Source organism: Heliangelus exortis, chromosome 14 (assembly GCF_036169615.1).
Source record: "Heliangelus exortis chromosome 14, bHelExo1.hap1, whole genome shotgun sequence".
Classification (NCBI taxonomy): Eukaryota; Metazoa; Chordata; class Aves; order Apodiformes; family Trochilidae; genus Heliangelus; species Heliangelus exortis.
This window is the reverse complement of record NC_092435.1, coordinates 17,191,672-17,212,931: the sequence shown is the minus strand read 5'-3', so window position 1 is coordinate 17,212,931 and position 21,260 is coordinate 17,191,672. Positions and strand designations below refer to the sequence as shown.

At 42.8% G+C, this 21,260-nt stretch overlaps 1 protein-coding gene across 3 annotated transcripts in view; it reads left to right on the top strand.

Annotated features, from left to right (window-relative positions):
• LOC139802506 (vascular endothelial growth factor receptor kdr-like) overlaps positions 1 to 21,260 on the top strand; it is a 118,326-nt gene that overhangs the window by 35,695 nt on the left and 61,371 nt on the right. For all 3 annotated transcript variants that reach the window (XM_071757702.1, XM_071757704.1, XM_071757703.1), the window contains exons 4-8: positions 12,507 to 12,634; positions 16,424 to 16,583; positions 17,712 to 17,848; positions 19,360 to 19,519; positions 20,118 to 20,235. In XM_071757702.1, the coding sequence (XP_071613803.1) occupies positions 12,507 to 12,634; positions 16,424 to 16,583; positions 17,712 to 17,848; positions 19,360 to 19,519; positions 20,118 to 20,235 (703 nt within the window). The remainder of the gene's footprint in view (positions 1 to 12,506; positions 12,635 to 16,423; positions 16,584 to 17,711; positions 17,849 to 19,359; positions 19,520 to 20,117; positions 20,236 to 21,260) is intronic.

The window sequence follows — 21,260 nt, the reverse complement described above, 5'->3', positions numbered from 1 at the left end:
CTCCCCTGAGCATAAAACTTCCTGATAACATTCTTCGTAATTCCTTTCTCTCCTACACATTTGCAAGCTGCTTTGTCCTTCACTCTCTGACACATACTTACCAAAGCTGGATGACTGCATTAATACATATTTTATTGTAAAAAATGGCCCATTGCTCATTTTTGTCCTCTTTGAGCTGCCTGTCCCCCATGTGTCAGAATCATTGAGTTAAGATTCAATAATAAAAGGAAGCAAAAACTTCAAAGGAGCATGGTCCTCTCTGATTATGTGAATATAACATACTAATACAAGTTTTGTTAGAAGAATATTCCCCAAAAACAGAGGTGTATTTTGGTTTTTTTTTCAAATCTACTTGACACATGCATTACTAAACCACTGAATCATCTTGGATCCCCAGCTGAGACTGTGAGTAGTCAGATAAAGGAGCCGACTTTTAATATCTTGAATAGGGGATGACATGAATTCCATTGATTCTGAATAGGCTAACTATTCAGTTCCCACAAATGACAATGAATCAATTCCACTTTTCTAGTAAATGCTAAAATATTAATTCTTTGACTCTCCTTACTAAAACAAATGCCAGAGAGGCAATGAGTTTGTCTGCTATTATTTGAATAGTTCAGAAAATTGATAACGAGGCATGATGTCCACCATCCCAAGGGAACTGTGATATACCCCCCCCCCGCTCAATTCCACAACTGCTCCACTAGATGAACACACCTGTTTGATTCATCTGGGTGACATTTTCCTATCTCTTTACATCTGTTGAAAATAGTCCCTTTCTACCCTTATCCTGATTGCCCAGCAAGTTTTCTTCTTATCGGAAAGTAGCTTTTTTGGTGTTACTTGTTAGTTCCTGCAATGCTTTTTTTTCTTGCTTTCTACTTCCTTTTTCTGATTTTTTCTTGTTACTCCAAGCCCTGGTTGCTTTATCCACCCTAGTTCTTGTGCTGAGCTGTTTCCTTTTCTCATTACACACTGCTCAGATGCCCCACATCTAATATTGTTAACCCAGCCTAATGCCCACGCTTCAGGAAACAGTGCACTGAAAACTCAATTCTTTGTCCTGATTCAGTGCCCTTGCTGGCTACCCAAGCCCTCATTACTCCATGGCAGGAGCACGTGCAGGAAATGGTACAGATCTTTTGGGACCACCTGAGCGTTTTCCTTAAGAAAATATCTCAAGCTCTGAAATGCTTGCAGGGGATACACTTGGAACAGTGCTGGTCTAAAAAAACAACAGGATGTCCTCTTGCCTGGGTTTCCAGTGCCAAGGTTCCCCTGAAAGACACCACTAGATGGCTGTTTTCTCTAAATCACCCTCCAAGATTGTCCTCACTGATTCAGTTTAGTTGTATCATGTGTCCTCCCTACTCTAAAAGCTCTAACTTGGACTATGTTTTAAAAGTTACTGAAGGAAAAGTGTACAGAAGCTGAACCAGCTTGTGCTATGCACTCTATGGGTGAAGCAGTGAGAAAGGGAAGGCAGTGGAGATCCCTCTGCTCTTAGTGAGGAGCCTTAGCAAGCCAGCAGCTTGGCCAGATTCTGGAAAGCTGGAAGGCTGTTTTGGAGACAAGAAAGCTGTTCTTCAGTGAGGGCTCTACGAATTGTAGTTAAGCAAGGCATTCAGAATGTACCTATAATTTTCTTCAGTATTGAAACAAGCATTTTTATAAGGAAATTGGTCCAACAGTATCTGGGCATCACTGAGAAACCCATCCGTTGTCTCCAAGTGAAGAAACTCACAGTTCCCTGTGAGTGCCAGAAAAGGGAGAGCTCCAAAAGACAACTCTCCAAACATTATGTAGAAAGAGCAAGTGCTCAGCAGGGTGTTTATGAGACTGAACCAGGTGGAGTGAGAAAATGCTAAGCCAGGCTCTGAAAGCTAGAGACTTTTCTGAGATTAAAAGCCATTATTGCCAAAAAAGGAAGAGGAATGGTATTTTTTTCCTTCATTCCTGGCCTGCTGCTTGACACTGAAATGAGAACATGACTGTATCGGAAGCCCTGCTTATTGGCTATTATTTCCTGTGCTTGCTTCTGTTTTTACAGCCTCCCTGGTGGAGTTTCTAAGCTCTGTCAGAATCTGGCATGCAGCAGGTCTCCCACCCGGTGCAATTGAGCTGTGACCCCTGCACATCAGTCAGATCATAAGGGACCCAAAGGTGGCAGGGTCAGCCACCATGCCTCATGGTGCACTGACAGTCTGAAGGGAGGGAGAACTCTGATCTTAATCCTGAACAATTGGTCCCAAGGCTTTTTCTGCTTCCCGCTGCAGCTGCAAGTCCCCAGGATCATAATTAAAAATCAAGACAACCTCCCTCTCCTGTTGTGCATCTCTTTGTTGCAAATACAGCTCAGCTTAGGGCTGGAACGGAAACAGTTGGGTGTTTTTAAACGGAGTCGTTCAGCTTCATTGCAGCTCTGAGGGATGACCTCTGCAGCAAAACGTGGGGTCTGGTTGAACACAGTGCTGCAGTGCTGGCAGCCAAGCCACTCTCTGGTGGCTGCTGTCAGAGAAGAGGGTGACTATGAGAAGTCTACCCTTAGTCCACAGAAGATGCTGTGTGTGCTGTCTGCTGAGCCAGTTCTGGATCAGTAGCAGTAAAGAGAAGTCTTCACTGCAAACTCACTGCCCACGTAGGAGCCCACGTCAGGAAACCTCACATGAAGGGCATTTCCATGGCAAGTGCTCCCAAAGCCAGCTAGCCAATGCTTCAACCTATCTCCTGCAATTGCCCTTCCCAACCAAGTGGGTGCTTCCCTGTGAGGAACACACTCAATTTATTTCAATCTTTGAGATCCCTGTGCCAAAGAAAAGGGCAGGCTCTCTATTTTGTGTTAAAATACAGGGAGCCCTCTCTAGAATGTTCCCCAGGGTACACAGGAAATTTAACATGGCTTAGAAAAGAAGGAATAAAAGACAAATCAGGCAAAGATTCGCTCCACCTTCCCAAAGGGCTATCCCAGGCCCCTGCCTAGACAGAAGTCAGGATTTGCAGCTCTCAGCTATTTGAAATACTGTTACTGTCAGCAAAGCAAGTGTCTCAAAGTAAGCTAGTCCAGAGTAAGCTAGTCCTCGGGGTATTAGCTTGAAGAGCTCTCTGTACCAGCTGAAACGCTGTCTCAGCTTTTGCAGTGCTTTCCCCTTGCAGTCCTTAACTCTGTGTAACAGGAAGGGATTTGCACCACCTTTTCTGTACCACTGTCAAAGCATCAGTAGGAAGGAGCATGAGCTCAACTCTGTTTTGCTTCCCTCCAGCAGCAGCTTGTGGTAACTGGAACTGGTCACATCTTGCCAGACAGTGTCCAAAAAAAAGTTCATCTTAGTTTCCAGGCTGTGCTTTGATTCCTGTCCACACACACCAGTAGTATTGCTTTGACAGAACTGTAGGGCTAAAGGAAGCAATCTCCTCATCACAGACATGGGGTGAGCAGCAACAGGCATTCTCTTTTATGTTTCATGCAGACCAGGGATGTTGTTCTGTTTCTTGAAATAATTGTGGCCATGATAGGTCTGGTTCTCACACAACTACTTCAGAAACACAAGTTCCACATCCTCTGACCAAAATACTGCAATTGGCACAAAATGGTGTGTCTGAGCCCAATGAATCAGTGCTGGCTGCCACACAAGGGTCCAAGTTCTCTGGGGCAGAATCATCAAATTCTGTTTGTGCCTTATGTGGTTCACTCTTTGAACACATAATTCAGTGAACATTTTAACAGTGTCTTTCCAGTCATCAATTCAGCTGCTTGTGTTTCACCACCTCAGTGCTACTGTGAATTAGGAATGGAGCAGGCTTGAGGGAATAATTTGTTTCCATACATTGGTCTTCAACAGTGATGTTGCAGGAACACAGTGTAGTTAGAAGATGCCCTGCAGATAATGCAAGTTCTGACTTTTTTTAAATTTCATATGGAAACCATGAAGCACGAGCTCTGCAGGGCTGAACCACAGTGCAGTCCTGCCAGGACTCCAGAGCACAAGAACTGGAAATCAGATTTGAAGCAAGACAGTCTTTTGTATGGGAGCACAAGTCCTGTTAAGGTTGTTCTGTAGGAAAAAGGGGGCTGCATGCAAGCAGCTTGTCCTGACAAAGCATGCATCTCACTGCTTGTCAGCTCTAGCAGCAAGGTGTCCCTTTAGAAGAGTAGGAGCTCTCCCTTGCTATTGCATAGGTGAGGTGGAACAAGTACTGCATCAGGCTGGAGTGCAACATCAGCTACATTCTTTTCTTTATCTAACAGTACAGCCCAGAGATGTGAAGCCCCATCTTCTTCAAACCTTACCCTCCAAGAGAAATCTAAAGAGGATGGAAGTGCGTGAAAACACTCCTCCACATGAGATCATATTTTGGTTCTGATATTCTTTGAAGCTGATTTCTGCCTCCTTAATTCTCTTGACAGTTCACAGAGATAATCTGAATGTGAAAAGCAGAATGCTGGGCCAGGGTGACAGCCCTGACTTGGGCTTTGGCTTGCCTTGCAGAAGATATTCCCAGTGAGAACAGAGTTGGAGCTGCATTTCTTCTTTAATGCTGGAGACACCGAGACAGCCACACTTGCTGCCAGACACTCAGCAAGCTGAGATAGGCAAATGGTGTCCTGTCTGCTCTGTGTGGAGCCCAGCAGATAAGCTGGCTGTCTCACACAGACTGGTGGAAGGGTCTGGCACCATGGCCTAGTTAACAGTGTTTAGAGCCAGATGATACGAGAATACAGACTATGTCACTGTGCAGGACCCTCTCTGTTCTTCCTCAAGTGTTAGGGGCTGGATCCAAAGGAAAAGAAAGACACTTTCCATTCTGAATCAAGACTTCAGTATCTTCCAATCATATTCTGAAGAGTCACTTTTTAAGTGGAGAAACCTTCTAAGATATGATGATGAGTGAGCAGCATAAGCTTATGGCACTAAGTCAGTGACAGGACTTGACATTCCATCAGGAAGAGGTAACAAGCCCCTCCTTTTAGTGATAGTTTCAATATGAAAGCTTGGCAACAAAAAAAATCACACACACATTTCCTCCACTTCTTCCTTCCCATTTCTTATCCACTCAGTAGTTGCAGAGCCTTACCCAAGGTTTGCAGCTAATGTAGGAGACCTGTTCTTAATGATGGGCCTTCAGGAAAAGCTGGTGAATGCTTTCTAAAAAGTCAATGACTGCCTCAGATCTAGTGTTCTTCTGACACTTGAGATATAATTCCAGCCAAAGATTGAAGAATTGTTGGTTTTGAGTTATTTTGGGGTTTTTTTGTGTGTGTTTTTTGGGGTTTTTTGTTTGGTTGGTTTGGATTTATTTTTTTTTAAATAAATCTTTCCACATTGGCTTTTATTTGTTTGGCAGTGAGAAGCATTTTGTCTCCACAAGTTTTGAATTAACACTTTTTAAAGTTATGTTTTTCTCTACAAATATTCCTGTGTTACTAACTGCAATCTCCAGAGGAAGAATGGATTTCATTTGACCAGAACAGAATGCTTCGTGTTGACTCAGAATGGCTTCTGGGGATTTTACAGTCACTTTTGTTTTTCCTAAAGAGAAAATATCCTGCTCTCTGTTTAATCCAAACATTCCCCCACCAATTCTTTTCACTGACCTGCCAAACTGAAGCTGAAGCCCTTTATTTTCAGAGATCCAATTTCAAAACAAGTAACGTTATAGCAGTTACTCCTGTACCTGCAAGAAACTTGGATAGTCTACCAGGAGGAATACATAGATTAGGCAACTTCCTTGTCAAGCTTTCTAAAATACTGTGATCCAAGTGTCACTTAACTAATAATGATCCTAGTAATGTAAAGAACATACTATAAACCTCCTCTCAGTGTCATTGACCTTGATGAATTTCATGGGGTTTGTGATAAAACATTAAAGAACCTGTGAAACTTTGCCCAGGCTTCCCAGCTCAGGTATGACTGACTGAAGAAAATAAATAGTGAAGGGGAAAGAATTATCTATAGCAGGAACAAAGTCAGAAACAAAATAAGAATGTTCAGGAATTTCATGGACATGTACAGCTGTGGATGACTGTCCTCAAAGGCCATTTAGTGCTTTTCATCTCTGTGGGATGATGGATGGTACGTGAAGGCAGAGGTGATGTTCTCTCCACAGCTTTAGATATGACACAAATATCATGAGACAAATTGCCACCACAGTGTATGAAATGAGCAGAAAGGAAAAGCAGCCAAAATCCTGCACAAAATCCTGTGTCTTAGGAAGATGTTTTGAAAACTCAGTCAGGTGACACAATGCAGTAAAGAGCTGTGGGAGAGAGCTGAAATCTACAACGTGCTGAGGTCCCAGGGTGCAATGCTGAGGGCTTTCAAGTCCCTCAGCTTCATCAGCTGGCAGGACAGGATCATGAGCCCTCTGGAGAACAGGATTCAACTGGCAAGTGAGCATGACATAAATACAGGCCCCCATCACTTCCTGGTAGATAGTCACCTATATGGCAGATAACACTGAACAAAAGAACAGATGTCACTGGAAGGCAAAGGAGTCCCATATCTGTGTTTGCATGCTGTCACTGCAGAGGCCTGAAGAGGGAACTGCACGTTCCCCAGGCAACTGCTATTACACCACCAAGTTGAAAGAGACTCTTCCTAAGCTCATCTCAAGAAGCAATTAATCTCCTTCTAGATAGAAGAAGAATTTAAACATGAAGGGCTTCACTGAAGGCAAACAATGTTCTTGTAGGCACTTGACCTTTGAGCTGCTTTTGTGCACGGCATGCTTGATTCTGCCTGGCTCTGTCCCTGTGCCTGGACCACAGGCCCCCTTCCCTGCTGCCTCTGCTTCCTTCGCTTTGCTGTTTGTGTTCCCTCTTGAGCTGTGCTGGGTAAACAGTAACACCCTGGCCTGGCTGCAGTTTCCTGCAAACTTCCACTGACCTGGAGAGCTAGACAGCCAGTCTGAGACCAAAGGGAAGGGGCCTTTCCCTCGCCTTGGAGCTGGTGCTGCAGCTGATAAGTCCTTAACGGGTTACAGCACTTGACTTTCTTACCATATAATGAGCTTTGCAGCCCCTGGTAAATTATTCTTTTTAATTATCCTAGGGGAATTGATGGGTGTTTCTTTATGGGTAAGATTGATAGGGCATATTACCTTCCCAACTCATGAGGAACAGATGTGCCAAGCTAGAAGGAAATACCCTATTTTCATAAACTGCTTCTTCACAGAGAATTTTTTCCCCCAAGTTCAGTGCTGGTAACTGCAGAGAGGACAACACCTGCATTTCCCATGCCACAGCTCTCCAAATTTCAGCAGCTGAGTGCAATTGATTTACACCATCTGGAATTAGAGATCTTCCTTGAGGCTTAGGTTATCATTTTAAAAGAATAAGTGACCCTGTCCCTTTTGTTTCAAGAAGTTCTGGCTGAGAGACTTTTTTTTACAAGGAGTTAGCTGATTGCTGATTAACATAAGGTGGTGAACAGGTTTGTAAAGCTGGCAGTGACACTCCTGATGTTGCAGCAGATCATTTCTCCATGTCACAGTCAGTCTGAATACTTAGGAGTTTCATGAGGGATTCAGTTTTTTGTCTGTGCAAACCATAACAAAGGTATCAGCTGGCAGTTGATTAGTTCCCTATTCACTATTTATTTGTCATTTTGTTAAGATCCAAAGCTGAGCCACTTTATATTTACTTATCTCTTAAGTGAACAGTTTAGCTGCCTGGAAAGTGCTCCTGCTCAGAGCACCTTCCCAATGCAAGTGGGGCTGGCTTGCTCCTGCTTTCTCAGAGCAGCTGGAATGAAGCTCAAGCAGACTGCAGGACACACAGAGGTTGGCTCTGTTGCTCTGTGTGCTGGTATTCCTCAGTGTTTGGTATTTTTCCTTTTGCAGAGTTTTACAATTAGGGAGGAAAAAAGCCCCCTTGCCTCAATCATGTACCCAGGGTTATTTAGTGCTTGACCTTCACCTGCAACTGCTTTTTCCTTTCTTTCCAAGGTCAGTTTCCACTGATGACCAAAGTGTAGCCCTAATTTCATGTTTAACCTCTCATGTCTCTCATCTAACCTCTGCAACCAGCTGCCACACCAGCATCTTCACTTTAGAAATTACTACACTGACCCACACAGGTATCACACACCATTTAAAAGCTCCAATATTGCAGCCTGAAATACGAAGGAAGAGAGGTAGACAGAGAACCCTCTTCAGACTAAGGCCATAAATTGGATAAAGCATGGAGATAACACAAATTATAGCCATCTGCTTGTTGCACAGGGCTGTAACAAACTTCCCTTATCGCACAAAAGAGAAAGACTCATAAAATATAAAACCTTTTTCTCTATTTTTTCAAACCTGAGTGAGAATAATGCCCATGAGACCCAACATCTACCAGAGATTAACAATCAATTGCAGCTCAAGCCATCTTCTCCTTTCCCAGCCCAATCTTTACAGCCCAGAAACTGTCATTGCCTGTTGTTAATTGCACAGTGATTTTCAAACACTATCTGGATTTCCAACACTGACAGTAGAAGGGTAGATTTATATATTTTGGTTTCCCATTCAGAATATGTAATTCTAGCTACTGGCAAGACATATGGCTGTTCAGGTGCAGGCTGCTATTAAAAATCAATTAGGAATGAAATACAGCTTCTGTCATATACACTGCAAAGTCAGGCTCCCTGTTTTGGTGTTCTGCAGTAGTTTAATATCACCAAGATGAGTATCTGTCCTATTTACAGCTACAAATGTAGATGATTTTTAGATCTACTGTGATTCTGAAAATCTGAGAGGTCAGTCTTGGAGACAGGGAGAAATGACAGAGGAGAAGGGGGTTAAATAATTATTTTGTTCTCTGAACAGGAAATATTTTTGAGAAACTATTCTGCTTGACTCATTTTGGTCATTGCATAATTCAATCTTTTCTGTCATTTTAAGATTATTTAACTTTTGCTTAGCTGCCTCCTTTTGATTTATATTGCTTTTTTAAACAAACAGTACTATTCTGAAATTCTCTCTAAAAATACTGGCACAAATATATTTAAATTCCGTGTTTCCATCTTTTCAGTCAAAACAGTCAAAATTTGATCCAGATTTATGAACAGTTTGGTATCAAGAAGCTCCTTTTTTTCACAGCAAGTTTCTTCTTGGCCTGTTGTCTTGTCCTGTCCCCTTGTCACACAGCACATTAATTTCTCTGTTTTTCTCCACAAATAGATATGAATACACTTCTCTTGCCACTTAGTTCTACTCTCACTCTTTGTTGCAAATGCACAAACCCCTCACCTTCTGTGCTTTTTCCTATGGGAAATAATCCAAGGATTTTCTTTTATTAATATAGGGTCATTTTAAGTAGAAAGGCATTTCACCACTTGCATAAGTTTTAAAACTGGTTATGAAAATATCATCACACCTGATACCTCCAAATATGGCTTAGCTGGAGAACAGGACTGCAGAGATATTAAGCAGCACTAATGCTCAGGGACAAACACTAAACACATTTTTGTAACGTGACTCTGCAGAAGAATTCAGCAGACCTGTTGGGAAAGTGCAGGAGACGCTGGACTGAGTATAAATATTTTCTATTAGTTTTAGGGATTGGAACAAGCTACAAAGTTGCGCTCCAGAGATCAGGTTTCTCAGCTCAGTGCTTGATTAGAACCAGTGCCTGCCTAACCAGGAGGTTGATGTGTATCTGAAACTTCCTAAATGTGGGGAGATTACAGGTCTAATTTTCAAATTCCAATTAATGTCTCTCAAATAATATGTCTTGCACTGCCCTTACTCCAAGGAACACAGTGTTTATAGACCAACCCAGTCAGCATAAACCAACAGCATGAAATAAAAGGTGATGTGAAACACCATTATTAGAAATGATAGGCATCACCCAGATTTCTCCTCTTTATGTTTTACTGCCTGATGTTCAGTGCTGCCAATCAGCTCCTTTTCCCCACCCACTTTCACCACCCATCTCTTGTCCTTGCACAGTGACCCAGGTGTCTTTTGTGAGGCACCAGCACAGCACGTGTGACCTTCCTGATACACACAAGGAACACCAACCAACACCTGCTGCTCTCGGCATGATGAAGCACACAGTACATTTTGTCCACTAAGAATTCTCTTTCCAGTTCTTGGAGCTAAAATTAAGCTATCAAAAAATACCAAAGGCAACAGTCCCACTCTCCTGTCTTAATGCTTTTCACCTTTCATGTTTTTGTGAATGAAATGGGTTTCGGCTGGGGAACAAAGCAGCTCCAACTCTGCACCAAACTAATTCTTTGAAGATTAATTTCAAGTGACAGCACTTATGTCTTTCCATAACATTCTTTAATCAAAGATTGTTGTAATTAACCAGGAAATGAACACTGGTATCCCCAAATGATTGACCTGTTCCCAAATGAGCTACCAGTCATGGGAAACTGAAAGCCCGTGACAAAAACCCACTCTGCTTTCCTTTGGCAGGGGAATTGTGGACAACAAAATCCAAATGTCACACTCCAAGTTCAAATTGTTCTGCAGGTGACCAACAAGCACAGTTCTATCACTGATATGTAGAACACTTGAGGTCCAGAAAAATTCAGCACATATAAGCACTTCACTTACTTTTTAATAACAGATCCTCCAGCATGGAACACAGGAGATCAGCCTGACACAATAATGCAAGGATTAACGGGATGAATCACTAGTTTTACCTCAACAAACTTCCACTGGGCCTTTCTCGCAGAGCAGCTGCCACGCCACCCTTAGATGCACAATGCATTTGGGCAGCAGGATTGGGGCCAAATGACCTGGCGCATTGGTGCTGAACCAAAGCCGTCGTCCCGTTTGGGCTCTTACGGACAGCCTGTGGCTTTGATATCCACCGATATCGCCCTTTATCAACCTTTCCCGACGAAGCTCCCGCCGCCCGAGACAAACCCGAGACAAACCCGAGACAACGCCTCACACTGAGGGGCTGTAAGGCGGGACGGGCTGCACACGGCCCGAGAGCTGCACACGGCCCCGGCGCTGCACACGGCTCGGGTGCTGTCCAGCACAGCGCGCCTGAAGCGGCCGCTCCCTCGCCTCAGAGGTCGGCGCGAGCACCCGCTCTGCTCCCCTCACCTCACACCGCTCCCCTCACCTCGCACCGCTCCCCTCCCCTCCCCTCCCCTCCCCTCACCTCACCTCACCTCACCTCACCTCACTCCGCTCCCCTCACCTCACTCTGCTCCCCTCACCTCACACCGCTCCCCTCACCTCGCACCGCTCCCCTCACCTCACTCTGCTCCCCTCACCTCACACCACTCCCCTCACCTCACTCCTCTCCCCTCACCCCGCTCTGCTCACCTCACCTCACACCGCTCCCCTCACCCCGGTCCTCTCCCCTCACTCTGCTCCTCTCTTCTCACCTCACTCCACGCCCCTCATCTCCTCTCACCTCACTCCTCTCCCCTCACCTTGCTCCTTTACTCCATCGCCAGTCCCTCGGTTGTGGGGAGCAGGAAGGCTCCCCAAGATCTAGAGATAGTGTTGCCATCTTGATTTGGTAGTGTGGGCTTTTGAATAGATTTGTACAAAGATGTGCCATTCTGGGGAATTTCTGGATGGACTGTAGAGTTACATCCAGTGAGGAATAAGTAATGAATTTTTTCTTTCTATAAAAGAAAAAAAAATCCCTTTAAGTACATTAGGAATATGAAAGGAAACATGGAATGGGGATACAGGGGTAGCTCAGGAAGTACCTTAATGATCTTCATCAAGAAGGACACTTTTTCTCATTATGCAGCATTGGAGAACTTGTTGCCTACGCTATAGGTGTTTCCCTTTTCCAGAGACATAAATGCTTGGCCATTGTTGAAGTTTGTTTCCTGATCCATAGTGATGGAAGTGTCAGCCCTGGCTGACTGCACTCATTACCAATAGAGCCCACTTGGGATTAGTTAAGCATTCTTTCAAAAGCTGATATTCATTTCCTCATAGCTCTCATTCCTACAGTTCCCCAACCATGTGACTAAGTTACTTCATTATTAGGTTATACAGATTATTCTTGCCTAGCCTCGAATGTCATGGCTCTACATTGTCTTTTTACATGCTTTCAGCAGTATTCTAGAGATTCTCATTTGCAGAAAGAAGCTTTTTTCTTTCAGAAGATTTACCTTAACTGCTATACACCTATTGTAACACTTAACTGCTGTGGCATTAAGGCATTCTGTGGTATAATATCACCTATGAAATAAATACAGAGCACTGGGGAAAGAACAAAGTCTGTGCCATGAAGACCTGAGGAGCTGATATAACTTCATCTTTAGAGATGGGGAATGGATAAGAGATGGAGTTTTTATAAGATTGCACTGCAAAACTTGTAAAATAGAGTCAGGAATGGGGTCTTCCAATACTTGTTCATGAGCTGTAATCCCTACGTGACACTGGCATTTTTAAACAAGCAAGGTGTGACTGGATGTCTTGTCACACGCTACAGTGAGCCTTCTATGGGCAGTTAGCTGCTCAGATTACAGTGCCCTTCTGCTCACTGATCAGCAAAGGAGCAGTTTTGCAAATCAATGTTTTTTTCCCTGCAGACTACAGAAATCCATTTGTGGAGATCCACCCGGAACATCCTGAAATAATCTTCATCCTAGATGCTAAGAAAACGGTTGTTGTCCCTTGCCGGGTCACCTCACCAGATATCAGACCTAAGCTTAACCAGGTAAGTGACCATTCCAGAGAAATTCAGTCAATTCACAATGGGTAAAAATACAAAATAAAATCTATGCTACTATGTAAGGTTCAAAAGGAAAAATGTATCAAAAGCACTGCAAATACAGAAGCATAGTCCTGCTTTTGCAATATATTCCTATTGAACTGTGTGCAAGGGCATTTTGGGGAATAAGCTAAGTTTATCACATATTTTTCTCATCTTGTGGCTTGATTTTCCTCCATGAATTGGTGAAGATATATGACAAGGCACTATTTTTGTTCAAATATTTTGCATAACACCTGGCTATTAGCTATCTTCATTAAAACCTTGGACCTTCTCAGAACAGTTGCCCATTTTTGCTGGATTTCATAAATATAAACCCAGTTTCAACCTTTGGAATAAATAACTATAGCACCCATCCCTTCAGCAGCACTTACATCTGAACTTCAACCTTGTGCCGTGGTCTGTGGAGGCCAAGGCCTTGTATAATAAAAATGGAAAGGTAAGGAAGGTCCTGGGGCTTCCTCAAAGAATGGAGACTCAGTCACTTATTTAAAGGGCTTTAAAGGTGCTCTGTAAAGAACAATTGTTCTGTTCCTATCACAGAGTGAGGAACAGAACATGGGTCTCCTGGTTCCAATCCTTTTACCATATAGGTTCTGTGCTTTTCCACTCCCCTGCTAGGCTGACTGCTTAAGCTGTGATAAGGGGAACAAGAGCCCATCATCCTTTGCCTCTGACCCTTTTCCAGAGCCTGTTCTGGAAGGGCTGCAAGAGATGAGGTCATTCTGCTGGATATGGTGTGATAGCAGAGCACAAGCAGAGAGGGTGATGCTGGTGAGGGGTCTGAGGCCTCTGCTCCTCTTAGGAGTTGGATGTCCTGGTTTTTAGCTGGCTGCTTCTCCTGAGAGGCAGCATGTGAAATCACAGAGCCCTGTGACAGCGCCCAGGCTCCTGCTGAGACCAATGGCAACTTTCCAGTAGACGTGCAGAGGGACAGCACTGACCTTATTGCTTTAGCAGATCTCTATTTTTAAATTTTGTCAGAAGGGATTAAAAGCAAGGGAATAAGACTTCTGTCCAGTTATAGCTTATCGCTTTAGCTTGGATAAGTGTTATCACCTTCTCCTCCTTGGCTATAAAAATGAAACATTCCCATCTTATTTTAGCCTGCTTTGACCAAATTCATTGCTGAAGTACTGCTGCTGGCTTTGGCACAGTCACGTGAGCAGGAAAGTGGCCCTGGAACCTTGACCAAGCAGACCTCCACTTTTATTCCCTTATTTATATGCAGCCTTGCTCTCCCTGCTTGCCAACTAAATCTTCTCACGGTAATTTCTTCAAACACAAAGTGAAGTCCTTTACTGTGTTGCAAGCTGCTGCTGGAGTGAAATCTCCACTGAAATCTCCCTTTGAGTTTGCAAAGAAAATTATCCCCCAAAAGATTTTTCCCCTTCAAGGGCGAGCAGCTGAACTGCAGGGCAGGCAGGTGGATGTTGAGTGCCTCTCCCCAGAGGAGCCCTCCTGAGGCTGAGAGCTGCGTAAGGGGATGTGCTGGGGAGGTGTGTGCTGGCAGCCCTGGGAGCCATCTACGGAAAGTCAGGGCTTGTTTTGCCCTGTCTGGGAATTTCATTGCTGTGTGGAGCCAAGGTGGCGGCTTCCCGTGCAAAGAGGAAGCAGGGCGGGAGAGGGGTGGAGGCAAGGATGGGGGAGGAGAGGTGAATAAAGCCACCAGACAAATTTAGAACATCCTCTTCTTCCAAGTTTCATCTCCAATAGACAGCTCACTTCAAAGGGAGGAAAGCCGCTGTGATTTCCTTCAAGCAGCATTGACGTTTTTTTGTTTGATTGTTTAAATAGATATTTTTTAATATTTTATGAAGATGTTTAATATGTGTGTAGTGTTGAAAAGGGCCTCCTGCGTCGGGTTATTTTTTCTTTCCCTTTTCCCTAGCCATCAGGGAGTGGAGCTGCCAAACCATGAAGTTCAGCTTTATCACATTTTATTATTCTTGTAGAAAATGTACTTTTTTCCACTGTAAATTAAGTTCCTTATGTTACCATTATACTTTAAAATCATCGCACTCTCTGGCCTTTAAATATGTATGGAGAAAGGTACCTCTTGCTAATACTAAACAGATCCCAGCTGACTGTACCTATAATTTTTGTTATTAATAAACCCATGCTAAGAAACACAATTCAAACTTTTATTTTGCTTAGCCCGATTTTCATTCTGGGCCCAAAAAAAAAGTATTTTCAGTTTTGTCAGGTCTGTCTAGCCACTGAAGTGACTCCATGTGCATTTGTCACTTACAGATTTGACCTTCATGGGTGCTAAAGCACGATTGTCAGGTCTCAAATCTCTTTCTGGGATTTTCCTGAATTTTTCTAATGATTCTGACCAGAAATGCTACAGCTTGATTACTTCAAAAGTATTTACATGAAATCCATGTTCCCTGCTACTGCCAGAACTGCTGTTCCAAAAGAAAGAGGCCATCTCACTGTGCCTGCCCCCCCACAGCAACATCACCAGTCACTGCCCCACACTCTTAATTCCTTTGTCTTTTGTCAGTGCTGAATAAGTAATAACAAGTGAGGTGAAACAACACCAACCTGATCAATTGTGTATTCATAGGAGAGGTTTGAGCACCCACTCTCAGTGCCCAGAGCTGAAATTTCTTTGGAACAGGAGTATTATTTAAACCGAATCTTATTAAAACCACAGGGCCATAGAAGACTACTGTTTGTTTGGAGACAGAAAAATAAATCGTGGGCTGCATAACAACAATGAGAGAAAACTATTATGTCATTGGGAAAATTCCCAATTCTTGCAGTCCCTAGAGCAGCTCTTCCCTTTGGTTAACTCCAAAAGTGAAAACAAGGTAGCTCTGAGAAGGCAAACATTAACTTCCATCATTTTTGAGAAGTCCATATGTGATAAGAAGGAGGGAGAAGCACTGTGCAAACAAAGTCAGTTATCATGTGGCAATGATAGGGACAGTGAGGTTTCCCAAACCCTTCATTGTGCCACCAAAAGTGATTTCAACATTCCTACAGCCTATCCTCAGTCCTGAAGAGCCTCCCTGTGTCCTGCTGGAAGAACGTTACAGGTGTTTCTGAATTTAGGACAAAAAATATCTGTGTTACCAAGCCCCTTTATTTCTGCCATCCCATGATTTACCATCTGAAGTCATCCAGCCTGCTTCAGTACCTTGTGGAAATCAATAGACTGTTTTGGAAGTGTCTCATCCTTTTCTGTGATACAGAATCTGATGACAGGCATAGACCATAGCTTACAGATGTCTGCCATCAGGTGAGTTACTGACATGACTAATCCTGATTGCTTGGGGTCTAACTTCACACATATTTTTTAAGTACTGTGAGAGCCCAGGAATACGTGCAGTAGCTACATGCACTAGGAAAAGGAAATTTTGTTCTAAATTACTTGCAGAAAGATTACCCTAAAAAATTCCTATAGGAGAGCCATAATTATTTCCAGTAAAGAGATGAGGGACCTACAATGGGTAGCATGGTATCTTGCCTAAGATCTGAGAGGACTGGGGCTACTGAATTAGAAGTCCAAGTTTTGGATTTCAAAGACAGTCATACCTTAGGGAGGGCTTTTCTATTTACTTATGTTGATGTTGCTTAAGATACGTGTGGAATGAGACCACCAACCACTCTGACAGGTCAAATATCTACCCTGCCTCTACAGCAGAACAGCCTTGGCTGGTTGCCTCAGTGGTCTGAGGGAAAGGGAATGTCTCACGAGTCTCCTACCTGTCTGTTTTCTTTCAGTATCCTTATTCTGTAGAGAGGAACTTCAAGAAGGTGTCGTGGGACCCAAGAAGAGGATTTGTCATCCCCTCTCAGTCTTTTGTTTACTCTGGAGTACTCACATGCACTGCAAATGTCAATGGGAACGTGTTCACCTCTTATTACCTAGCACAGAGACTGGGTGAGTGACTACTGTGTGCCAAGGAATGGCCACAATGTTTTTATTTCATAACTGAGCCCCTGGGTATTATTTCTTGGTTAGCCTCAATTAGATTTGATAATCTAATTGGTAATCTAATCTGTAGCAAATCCAAGCTGGAAGGATAAAACCAAACTCATTCATCCCCCTTTTTCATATTCAATAGAACTTGGATTTGATTCACTCCTGGTTTTGAACAGTTACCAAGTGTTGAGGTGACACAAAATAGGAGTATTTTATTCAAACCCTACCAAGTCTTTGTTTGCTTGGACTGAGTTATATTTACATTAAAACAACTGCTGGTTTAGGATAAACCAAACAGTAGCGTTCTTTTTGATTCTGGTCATTAAATACACAAGATCATGGTATAAAAATCTCATTAGACTGCTAATTCAAATATTTGCTTTTTTATGTAGTATTTTTTTTTATTTAGTATACCCTTTGCTTGTATTTACAGCTGAGCTTCAGTTCAGAATGAAAATCTGAATTTGAAGCAACTTACCATTACATTTTTGAGTGCTGGGAATTTATATGAAGCCAATTATAATTTATTTTTTCTTTGTTTTCAATGTATTTTCTTTCTCTCCTCATATATTACATTTTTGACAGCGGAGAGTTTATTGTGACTTAATTCCCATTAGATCATGGCATCCTTCTATACAATTACCACTCAGCTTTAAACAACAGGCTTATGACTTTGTATGGCAGCCAAATAAAAGTCCTGTAAATCTCTCTCTCTCTTTTTCTTCGTTGTTGGAGTAATTATTGCTTACTAGAATCAAGAATTCAAAGCTAAAAAGCCTGTTAGGTCATCCCCTCTCCAGTCCAAAAGAACCCAGACAATACCTCAGTCTTTTCTGTGGTACTGTGCAGTGGTCAGAGGTCTGCTGGGTGTGGGGCACCCTGGACATGATGCAGGCTCATTCCAGAGCTGATGGGTTTAAGGCATCACTAAATACCTAAGAGCAAGATTTGAGGATCCCATTGAGAACAGAAAGGCAGCTGTCATCAGAGGGCAGGAGAACATGACTCCATATTTCACAGAAATGAATCCAGGGAGTGCTGTGTGGTTATACCTTGCTGTGTGGTTATAACCTTTTTCCATTTCAGAGGGCAGAGTGCAGAACCTGGCTCTAAAGGCAACTCCCAAAAAACTGCTGGTTGGAGAAACTCTCTATTTAGAATGCAGAGCAGAAACCTTCATCAACGGGCGCATCGAGTTCATCTGGGTATCTCCTAGTGGGAGAGTGAGTTGACAAAATTTCACTATTCTGCTGTCATAAAGTTTCCCCCTACCCAAAAGAAAGATCTATTCACAGAGCTGAGTAAACCCTAACTACTACTTATTCTGAAATATAGCCAAACATTTGTAAGCCTACAATTGATTGTGTTTTCAGTTTGGATGAATCTAAAATTTATCAGACCATCTGGAACCTGCAAATTAAACTGCAAATCTCAGGCTAAATATACACTTGCAAAAAAAGCCAGGAGTGTATTTTTCTTGTTGGGAAGAATAGCTGTCTTGTTCCTTCTGGCCTTTTTGTTGATCCCTGCTCACAGAGGCCAGTCTCAAAGGCAGCCACGAAGGTTGCAAGCTGTCAGTCTGCTCATCTATCTTGGCATTTAATAAGTAGGAAAAAGTGAAACAGAAGCAAATTCTATCTGCTGAAATGGTGGAGAATGAAAATTAAATCCTCAGTGTAGGTTCTTGAGCTATCTGTAGAATGTCATATAAAAATGCCAAATTTGAAGCAGAACCATGTAAGAGAATGAGAATTTGCTGTGATGTACTAAAACCTTTCAGTTCCCCTAAGGAAAACCAGTGGGAAGAAGGGGGATTTTCCAAATCAGTTCACTTATCTGAGATACTACTCATGGTTCTATTTGATGCTTGGGCTTGAAATGATTGGGGTTTTTTGCCTTTTTGGTTCAACAAAATATACATTTCAAAAACTGTATATTGAAAAAGCCTCTTGAAAAAGAGTAAAATGTGATTCCTAAAAACTGGGTTTGTAAAATTACTTTACTTATTGCTTAAAGAATGAATTTCTGATTTTGTTTTGGTGAAGAAACCAGAGAAAATATACCATAAAATTTATAGAAGGGCAAGCAATATGGTGCTACTGATTTTTTTTCTTGAACCCCATATAATGGAAGAGAGTAGTTTTTCTATGAATATTCCTTAGATTTCTAACATTTTACGTGTAAAATTTCCTGGCTATTTCTCTGGGATCAAAAGTTCTATCAGAAGCAACAATGCTTTGCTAAATTCTGCATGAATTTGCATTGGCATTTGGCTGTCATAATGTATTATATTTCTGTAATAATATATTTCTTTTAGAAAATAGAAGGCTTTTAAGACTGAAAAATACTGATTTTGACAAAAAACCCACAACACAAAAAACCAAAAACCAAAGCACAAATCCAACCCTACAAATGCCAGCAGCAGTTTTTCACTGAGATCCCTGAGGTTTGGTCCCTGTGTGGGGGTTGATCTCTGGTGCATCCTCTTATTTACCTGCCTGCCAAGATCTCAGTTGAGAAGCACCACGATTTCACTCTGTTTCTCTCTTATTAGACTTGATAATGAAACCTCACACAAGAGCTCTTCCTGCTGATTTGTCTTTTCTTGCAGTGATGGGGAGATATGATAATTTTGATATGAATCACTGCTTTTCTTTACTGGCAGACTTTGCAAAGATGAACAAAATAATCTGGTTTACGCTGCTTTTTGACCCCCATTTTTTCTGACTTCCAGCACCCTCACCCTAGAAAAAACATGGACCATAGTGGCAGCGTGTATAAAGCTCACAGTAGCCTGACAGTAGAAAATGTGACCATGCAGGATGGAGGTGTCTATGTGTGCAAAACTGTCAATGTAACCAGGCTGGAGGCCAACGTCACAGTCACAGTGTATGGTAAGTTCTGCAGCAAAACCAGAAAACCCCAGAACCAGGATTCTTAGGATTAAAGGACAGTGCCATGTTATAAATCTGTTGATACACAGAGGGCATTAGGAAGAATGCCAGCTCACTGAAACAGCCACTAATCACTTATAATCTCTAATTAATCTGTGCAAGAGTCAGAACCACTACTGTGTTTATAAAGAAACTTAACAGAGTTTGTGACTGAGCTCTGTCTGAGGACATGGATTAACTAGGAGCTGAATTGGTTTGAAAATGATGGCACTAAGTGTGATTGCTGTTGCCCTGGCAAATCTGGCCTGCTGACATTCACCTGGACAAGATACCCCAGGCACTGTTACACACTGCCCCAGGGGAGATGCAGGTGCAGAGTCTCTGCTTTTAAGTCTTTCACCTGGAGATAGATCTTCCTGGCTGTGGCTGAGCTTTGAAGAGAACTGTGGCAACACCTTGTCATTCCATTTGGTTGTCTGCAGCTTCTGCAGATCCATGTTGCACAAAATCTTGGCTAGACACGAGGCAGTTCAAGGTGTGAGCACTGTACTATAGCAGATCTGCCATGACTTCTCTTCCTGTTCCTCTCTCTTTCCAGACAAACCCTTCATTACAGTTTCACATAAGAAAGGGCCTTACTACGAGATCACATCAGGACACAAGTCACTGAAACTGGCTGCAAAGGTGGATGCCTTCCCTCGCCCAAGTGTCACCTGGTGAGTACCATCATCTTCAGCAACATCAGTACACAGCTTTTGGGGGCTATCCATTTTCACTGTTCTTACTACACAGATAAAAGATGAGAGCTGGGAATGCTCACAGCTGTGGTCTCACAGTTCAGCTAAGGAGATGTGACTCCTTTCTGTGCTGACATATGCCTCTTCCCTATGCTGCTTTTCTCTCCTAGTCATGCAGAAAAGATTCCTACAGAAAAAATGGGGGTTTCATTTAACATGGAGACAGAACTGTCTGGAAGATTCAAGTACAAAGCTCCAGGGGAAGGGTTGATAGTTTACCACCATTAGTGGTGGTCAGTCTGCAAGGAGGCAATGCAGAATAGAAAGCTGCAGGACACATTCTCAACATGAGAAATTGTTTCTCTTCATAAATTCCAAATAATTTTTTCCAATCCTGTATAACTAGCAGTGCCAGATCCTTGCAGACAATGCAGTGAAACCTCCTGAGCAAACTAAGGGCTCCACCAGGAGTGTAACAGATCAGCTTAATGAGAGGGGCATGATCTCACCAGCCCCAGGAGACGTTCATTCAATTCTGTCTTTACCCTTGCATCTCTTGTCCTCTCTCTTGCTACTTTTGCTATGCTTCAGTCAGCAGTGGGTCTTTAGTAACCCCATCCAACATCTTACACATCTTTAACTGTATGAAATCTCACACTACAGCTGGCATGGGTTTGCCTGTCCTGCCAGAGAAGGTGGCTTGGGTGACTTACCACCTTCTCAGCCCACTTCTCCCTGCCAGCTAAGTGCCACTCAGAGAGGACCTGACAGTCACAAAAGATACTGGTCAGGGATGGGTTTGCTGCATCTTCTTTTTCAGCAGGTGAAATAACATGAAATACTCTAATACTCAGACCAGTGAAATCAGTGCTGCCAAGAGATATTTTTAATTTTTGCTGTTATTTGGGAGATGAAAATGTTTTTGTGACTTAAAGTAGGGACCATCTCCCTTGTCTGTGCCAAGGCTTTGTTCTCAGGGCTCAGCATGAGCTGCTTGGGAGCTG